The sequence below is a fragment of the Triticum aestivum genome, chromosome 1A (assembly GCF_018294505.1).
Source record: "Triticum aestivum cultivar Chinese Spring chromosome 1A, IWGSC CS RefSeq v2.1, whole genome shotgun sequence".
Lineage (NCBI taxonomy): Eukaryota > Viridiplantae > Streptophyta > Magnoliopsida > Poales > Poaceae > Triticum > Triticum aestivum.
In genome coordinates this window covers 296,274,615-296,283,299 of record NC_057794.1, presented here as the reverse complement: position 1 = coordinate 296,283,299, position 8,685 = coordinate 296,274,615, and the positions used below count along the sequence as shown (strand labels likewise).

The 8,685-nt window shown below is 44.6% G+C and overlaps 1 protein-coding gene across 1 annotated transcript; it reads right to left on the bottom strand.

The window, feature by feature from the left end:
- Window positions 1-257: 257 nt before the first annotated feature.
- LOC123120265 (uncharacterized) lies at window positions 258-4,333 on the bottom strand. The gene is made up of 7 exons (XM_044540255.1): window positions 4,219-4,333; window positions 3,737-3,780; window positions 2,764-2,890; window positions 2,132-2,301; window positions 1,548-1,863; window positions 996-1,162; window positions 258-909 (listed from the first exon to the last, which is right to left on the bottom strand). Exons 2-7 carry the CDS (start codon window positions 3,756-3,758, stop codon window positions 758-760), a joined length of 954 nt encoding a protein of 317 aa, XP_044396190.1. The 5' UTR covers window positions 3,759-3,780; window positions 4,219-4,333; the 3' UTR covers window positions 258-757.
- Between the last annotated feature and the right edge of the window lie 4,352 nt (window positions 4,334-8,685).

Sequence of the window (8,685 nt, the reverse complement as noted above, 5' to 3'; positions counted from 1 at the left end):
CAAATTTCAGCTTCAAGTACAGTTCAGAGGTCAAGAGAAAATTTTGAGAAATTCAGGTGTTATGCATCTACCATATCCACCTCGTGTGTGCCTCAACCGTCAACGCATCTCATTTCTTTTTTGAAACGGTCAATGCATCTCATCTGAAAAGGAAAAAGAAAAAGCGTTGACGCAATTGTTTACTGTCGCTTTGCATCTGGTTTGTTACCATGTCCATGTAACAACCATGGCAAGTTCCAGCATTCAATCTGTACATCTCCAGCTGTAACTGATATTAAGATTATTCCTCGTTCATGTAACAGCAAGTGTCAATCTCTGAACTTATCTTGCAAACAAGCAAGCCTATGTCTCTCCAATAACAGCACCAACACCAAAATCTATTTGGCGGACCAGGACAAAGTGAGGAGAGATGGTAGAAACTTAAATTGTACTAGCGAGATAATAAGCCAAACGAAATGATTGCATCATCCGTATTGAAGTACTCCCTCTGTTCCGAATTACTTGTCGCAGGTATGGATGTATCTAGATGTATTTTAGTTCTAGATACATCCATTTCTGCGACGAGTAATTTGGAACGGAGGGAGTAGTTTCTAACATCACATTGCCCAAAATAAAACTAACATGTTTTCAACTTCCAGTGCTAAGTTTGTCGTTAGCACCATATGATGGTCGTGTTAGCACTGCTACCAAAACAATATGGCAAAAACTTAACACAATACTAGCAAGTAGTAGGATGCAAGGGCCATGAGCTAAAGATCTAACCATCATTGGAGGAGCCAACGACAGTGAAATCTGCCTTGACGACGCATCTCGATCCTAGGACATAGCCTCGAGACGGATCCTTGAATTTATCGACTGTAAGGAACTTGGGCCATCCCCAGCTGCTATCACCTGCAAACACTGAGAGACCTGCGATCACCAGAAAAGTAAGATCAATTGAAATCAGGAGGTAGCAAATTATAGTCGTCACTGATAGTTGCTAAGGAGAGCTGAACCTGAAGTGATGGTGGAGTGTTTCCCGTTCTTTTGGTCTAGGATGGATAGAGTCAATTCAACTACCTTCCCGGACTCGTCACAGAGCTTATCCGAGGACTCCAGGTATACGAACAAGGAGATGTGGCCGGTGATGTGTCTGCATCCATGCGGATACATGCCAACATGCCTGTTCACAGACATGTAGAGTGGCATCAAAATATACTCATCGAGTTTGCAGGCTGAATATTCAGTAACACATTAGGTGATGCATCGGAGTGTGAGTGTGTTTCTGGGTGTCTCTAAATATACTAGAACAAGAGTTGCTTGGTTCCTTTCGTAGAAATTGGGCTAAGATGTTCAGTTGGAATATCTTAAGTGACAATGGAACTTGTGTTGCACAGACATCTGGATGTCCCTAATGTATGTTGGCATAGAGCACTGGAGAATTACTTCCGGCCACTACAAAATTAGTAATGTAACTTGGCATGGTACATTTACGATAAATGGACTAATGTTGCATGCAAATTATTAATAAAAAACATTTATATGTAACCGATGGAAGATATGAGTACCATTTATGTCCACTGACTTCAAATGTAGGAGAACAAACATAGCGCTTCAAGTCCAATTCATGGTAGTTGTCCATGGTCCAGGTGTAGGTCCCTTTGATGAGCCCTTTCTTCTGGATAAAAAGGTTCTGAAGTGTGGTAGCCTTCTTCAGAACCATAACAGCCTTCTTTTCAGGAGAACATACTTTAATTTTCAATATCTTAACACCAAAGACACAGCTATCATCAACTAGAAAAGCAGATGATTTTAGTAGCTTCTGAAGAGGAATCAAACATTCATTCTTGGAGCATGTATTGTTCAAATCAAAGTTGTGGCTAGCTGCATTCAGTTAAAGATTAGAAGATTAGTGAGTGAAAACTTGCATGTAAGCTGCACATACCCCAAACAATGTACAACCTCCGTTCACACCCTTTACGCATATATGCAAACATGGCAGCAATATAGTGAATCCCATGTAGGTATCATGTTCAATATAAATCCCAATATAGAATTATAGCTCAAACTTATGTAGCAAGACACAAAGGACTAGGGAAGGGAATCCCAACTGTAATAGGTTGGACGTGCACAAAGAAGCAATTAAAAATACCTTTGCGTCCATAGTATATCTTCTTTGCATGATTGTATACTGATAACTCAAACACGGCATTTACCGTGTCACCCGGCTTCAGGGTTGTCCGGCCTAGTTTAAGAGAAAGACCAACATATGGAGTTTCAGCGCCAGGTTTTTGATGCATTGGTGGTGTCACTTTCAGGAACCTGGTAAATAAATTGATGGACAAAAAAAAAGTAAAACAAAATCAGTCTAGAAGTAGTCATAACTGAAGTAAGAATGAAATCTGATTTCTTCACTTCATGCATCCTACCAAATTTTTTGTTAATGGAATTATTATGATCGACAATTTGACCTCATAGAAGCATGATTAGCGAGAGTAACTCACATCCTAAATTAGTGTTTTTTTGTCCTAAATTAGTACTCCCTCCGTCCGAAAATACTTGTCATCAAAATAGATAAAAAGGCATGTATCTAGAACTAATATACGTCTAGATACATCCCCTTTTATTCATTTTGGTGACAAGTATTTCCGGACGGAGGGAGTATTGCATATGGATATACAGATAGCGATTCTGTCTACTAAAAACAAAATGAATGGTTTAGTAATATTTGCATGTAACACATAGTAATTGTCTAACAAATCCTTCTGCAGTTATGATACATACCACTTATACCCGGAGCAGTGAAAAGGAGCAGATTTTGCTGACATGGCTCCTGTCTCAAGTAGCGCTGAGAAGTCAGGAACCTTCCATTGTAAATGTGGAACATGAGACTTTCCTAAGCTTGCAGGAGCTGAAATTTCGATAAAGGCAGCAACTCAAAATTACATACCAGTCCAGGGAAAGGAAAATAACATATGCAGTATGCACCATCCAGAAAATTAATGTGCTTTTGCATTTTTGCAGATGGACAGGCTGCAATATCTACCATGGGCAATATGGAAGCAGCAGAACGTCTTTTCATTGAGCAGAAAATGCAAATAATATACATACCGAAAAAGGCTTTCGCCTCACTTTATAAATAAAGCAACCATAAAGCAAATAATGTACATACGTGAAGGCATGCAATCTTCACAGATTTAATGTGATAAGGGGCCCCCTATCTATGAGAATAGTTATTCACTTGGACCAAAAAAGCGTAAGAACGGAACATGTATAGTACTTCCTACATGTATATCATAGCCCGAAGTAATGCTTCTTGTAATCAGCAAGTATGCGTGTGTTTTCTAGAAATCTAGCATGCCTTCTTTTTTAGTCGCAAAAAAAAGTGTGTTTGGTCATCAGCCATGGGTGTTCACGGTGGCAGCCAAAGCACAGATCAGACGACCATGATCACGATCGATGATTGTTGCATGAGCACCACAGGGGCACAAGAGCCACCAGCGCAACAAGCCCAGTCAAAGAGCAATCACCGGTAGCTAATCGTCTTGCTAGTTACGGTACTAAAGATGATAGCGATGACAATAACTTCATTCTCTGCAGCACACCTAGAACTGTAGGACCATAAGAATTAAGCGCTACGATTCATGTACTTTTTACCTGATTTTGTTTAGCAAATGAGCGCTCTAATTGGTATGTGTCTTACATTTATAATATGCATAATCTGAATTTCAACTAGAAAAGGACCAAGAAGACATACATGTACTCCCGGTGTTGCCCATAGCCTTCCTCTGCTCTCCTCCTCTGGAAACACCACAGGGCACGTAAGTAATCTCCAAAAGTAGTGCAAATCTTGACGAAATAATAACCACGCCGCACAAAGATAAGTCACCATTCCTTAATGACTTACCACTTGGACGTAAATCAATCAATTTGCCGAGGACAAAATTTCCCCGATGAACTACTAATTAATAAATAAGAGATCAAGAAGTAAAATCGCACTCCATAAACATAAACCTGTAGGTTCAGCTTTGTCGAAAATAATTAGGTAAATTTACAGGAACTTGTAATTTGCACTGAAACCCCCTAAAACCCTTGGTCTAGAAAAACCCTAAAACCCTCTGCTCCGGTAATCGTTTGTTATTTTCCACAGAGAGGTAGGTGAAAAGATGGAGAAGGGCGAACAACAAAGGACTGGATTTCCCATGGACAGCAGAGCAGGAAGCGAGGGAGGAGAAAGACCTGGCTTCCGGGGCAGATCGAGCTGGGAAGACCTGGCTTGGACGGCCGAGCTGGAGGAATGGAGGCGAGAGGGGGCGAGGGCATTTATATGGAGGGTGCGATCGTGGGGATTCCTTCCTCTCTATTTTTTTTTTGGAGTAAAAAACGGATTCCTTCCTAGCTCTAAGGAGAAATTAGTTTGGATATTATATTATCCACAACAAACCCCTGGAGAAATTAGTTTGGATATTATATTATCCACAACAAACCCCTGGAGAAATTAGTTTGAACCGGTTTGGGGACTAGGACTTAACTAAAACCTGGTCCATGAGATCGAAACGAATGGACGGCAGACAAAGGAAAGAGCCTCTTTTCCTTCTCTCAAAATAAACCATAGACGCAAAGTGCTTTCCACTGAACCATGATTCATCAATTGGGGGGCATGAGGCCAACTCCACGGCGCGACCCCATCCTGTCCGTGCGCGTCCGTTTGAAGTAAAACAGACGAATAGCACGACCGAGCGCGCGGCCTCAAACGGACAAATGTTTGGATTCCGTTCGTTTTCGACTCATCCCCGGTCCAAAATTGCGCTCGGTTTGGGGTGAAACGGACACGCGCGGACGGTCTGGACGCACGCCCTTGTCCCCTTCGTGGCCCGCCTGTCGGGGACACTAGCAGTCCCTCCGCTCCCAACGCTTCCACCCTCTCTCTCCCGCCCCGCCCCGCCGCCGGCGCCGCCGCTATTCTCCGGCCGCCTCCTCACCGCGCAGCCCCCGGCCGTCCCTACCAAACCACGTCTCGACATGGCCGCCACCACGCCCGCGCTTTGGCCGTAGTTTTGGTCGTCGATCGAGGTGATTGGCCATCACCGTCTTTGCCGGTCGCAGAGGGGAGACGACCGCTGGCGATGTACCACGGCGGCCTCGGCAGCTTCCGACGAGAGCTCCAGAGCGGCCAGTAGCCGGCCGGCAACCACCCCTGCTGCGTCGAGGTGATCATCGCGGCCTCTTCGCCACCACGACTGCAAGGTGTTCAGCATTTTTCCCACAAAGGTATGGACAGTGGAGACGATTTTTTCTTCCATCACTTCCTTTGTTCATCGGATGATTCGTCGTCGGATGATGAAGATCTCGTGGTGGCTGCACTGGTCGTTCACGACCACATTCAACGGCAGCTTCCTCGGTACAGGGGGTCAGTCCCTGGTCGTGCTCCCAACCTGAACCGCAACAGGGAGAGAGGCCACGCCCTGCTCTATGCCGATTACTTTGCCAACACCCCGCTCTTCAAGCCGGATAAATTTCGTCGCCGTTTTCGAATGGCAAGGCATGTGTTCAATCATATCCGAGAGGGATTGGTTGCTCATGACCCATACTTCGAGTGCAAGACGGATGCCCTTGGCAAGCTTGGATTCTCCTCTTACCAGAAATGCACGGCGGCCATCCGCATGCTTGCATATGGAATTCCAAGCGATCTGGTGGATGAGTATGTGCGTATGAGTGAGACAACATGTCTGATGTCAATGTACAAGTCTTGCCAGGCTGTGATCGAGGTGTTTGGCCAAGAGTACTTGAGGCAGCCAACTGCCGCTGATACAGAGAGATTGCTGGAGACCAACGCAGCTAGAGGCTTTCCAGCCATGCTTGGCAGCATAGATTGTATGCACTGGGAGTGGAAGAACTGTCCATTTGCTTGGCAGGGCAGGGCATGTCAAGGCGTGCACTGTCATATTAGAAGCGGTGGCATCACATGATTTTTGGATATGACATTCTTTCTTCGGCATGGCAGGTTCTCACAATGATATCAACGTGCTGCAGCGTTCTCCAGTCTTCGCGAGGCTTGCATAAGGCCACTCCCCACCTGTCAACTTTGAGATCAACGGCCACTAGTACAACAAGGGATAGTATCTAGAAAATGGTATATATCCTCAGTGGTCAACTTTTGTGAAGACAATCTCGAAATCCCAAGGTGAGAAGAGAAAGAGATTTGTCCAAATGCAAGAGAGTGTTAGAAAGGATGTGGCACGTGCTTTTGGTGTGCTTCAATCCCGATGGGGTATCGTTCGAAACCCTGCACTGTCATGGGATGAAAGGAAACTTTGGGAGGTGATGACTGCTTGTGTGATCATGCACAACATGATCGTTGAGGACGAGCGTGATGAGAGTATCTTCGACCAAGGATTTGATTATCAAGGTGAAAATATTGAGCCGCTGCACCAAGACCCGGCCACATTTGAACAATTTGCCCAATTCCACCGTGAGATGCGTGATTAGCACACTCATTTGAATCTTTAAAATGACTTGGTAGAGCACGTGTGGGATCACATTGGCAACCAATAGATGTATTGATCCATTTTATGTTCAGTGTAGACAATTTCGATTTGGTTGTAAAACTATTTTAATTTTCAGACAAACATTTGGGTTGTAAAAACTAGTTTTGATGGAAATATGGGCATTTTTGGCCGCAACGGACATGATGGGTCAAAAAGGGATGGGGCCCGCGCGCTGGGCGCAAGGCCACCGCATCCCAGGACACGCCCAGACACTACCGCAAATCCCTACCCAAACTGTTGGGGAACATAGTAATTTCAAAAGTTTCCCACGCACACGCAAGATCATGGTGATGCATTGAAAGTGTGTTATATCGACTAGAGGGGGGTGAATAGGCGATTTTTATGAAATTCATCACTGAGGAATTTGCCAGTGAGGAAATTCATTAGCGAAGAACTACTAGCAGCGGAATAAGTACTCAAAAGTAAACATAACAGAATACAAGCATAGTCATCATGATGAAATGAAGACAGGCACAGAGTACAGAAAACGTAATCACAGGATAACACAGGATGAAGACAAATAGACTGAAGAAATTGAACTGAGGAAATTGAGAAAGTCTTCAGTCAAAGTATTCAAACACAGATATGGACAAACACACAACACAGTTATGAGGAAATGAAAGAGTTGAGGAAATAGAACCAGTAAGCTTGGTGAAGACAATGATTTGGTAGACCAGTTCCAACTGTTGTCTCAGTTGTACGTCTGGTTGGAGCGGTTGAGTATTTAAACTCGAGGACACACAGTCCCGGACACCCAGTCCTAAACACGCAGCTCAGGACACCCAGTCCTCACCGTATTCTCCTTGAACTAAGGTCACACAGACCTCGTCCAATCACTCGTGGTAAGTCTTCAGGCGACTTCCAAACCTTCACAAACTTGGTCACTCGGCGATCCACAATTCCTCTTGGCTGCTCTAGACCATGACGCCTAACCGTCTGGAAGAAGCACAGTCTTCAAAGGTAACAAGCGTCGGATCCACTCAGGATCAATCTCTTCAGTGATGCTCAATCACTTGGGGTTTGTAGGTGTTTGGGTTTTGGGTTTTGGGTTTTTGGTTTTTCCTCACTTGATGATTTTTGCTCAAAGTCCTCAGAGGATGGGTTGCTCTCAAATGACAAGTGTCAGTTTCTCTTGGAGCAGCCGACCAGCTAGTGGTTGTAGGGGGCGGCTATTTATAGCCTAGGGAGCAGCCCGACATGATAAGACATAAATGCCCTTCAATGATATGACCGTTAGGTGGATAGATATTTTAGGACAGCTGGCGCATAGCACAGCAACGGTCGGAATTTTGAGTAGCAAAATCCTCAGGGCTATCATGTTCCTCACTGTGTAGGCAATCCGCACTAGCGAATTCCTAACTCCTCGGTCAGGACAAATTCCTCAGAGACCAGAAGAACTTCGTCTCTGTCACTGAAGAAATTGACTGAACTGTATGAGATTTCCAATGGCTTCACTCGAAGGGATTGGCAGGTGTAGGATTTTGAGTTGAGCATCACATGGAAATTTTTCCTTAGTATTTCCTCGACCCCCTTTAACAGTACGGTGTTTTCTATGACTCAAGAAAGAGAGAAACAAAACTATGAAAATGAAAGTCTTCAAGCTTCATATTCCTCGCATGAATCAAGTCTTCATGGACACACCAATTTCTTCACTTTCAAAGTCTTCATGAAAGTCTTCAGAAATACCAAAATCTTCAGTCGAAGATATTCATTTTTAGGGGTCGACTTTTCCTGTAAATGTCAAACTCCTCATAGACTTATAGACATGTGTACACTCACAAACGCATTAGTCCCTTAATCTATAAGTCTTCAATACACCAAAATCACTAAGGGGCACTAGATGCACTTACATGCATAGCAACGAGAGGGGAGAGTGTTGTCTACATACCCTCGTAGACCGAAAGCGGAAGCGTTAGCACAACGCGGTTGATGTAGTCGTACGTCTTCACGATCCGACCGATCCAAGTACCGAACGCACGGCACCTCCGAGTTCAGCACACGTTCAGCTCGATGACGTCCCGCGAACTCCGATCCAGCAGAGCTTCACGGGAGAGTTCCGTCAGCACGACAGCGTGATGACGGTGATGATGTTGCTACCGACGCAGGGCTTCGCCTAAGCACTGCTACGATATGACCGAGGTGGAATATGGTGGAGGGG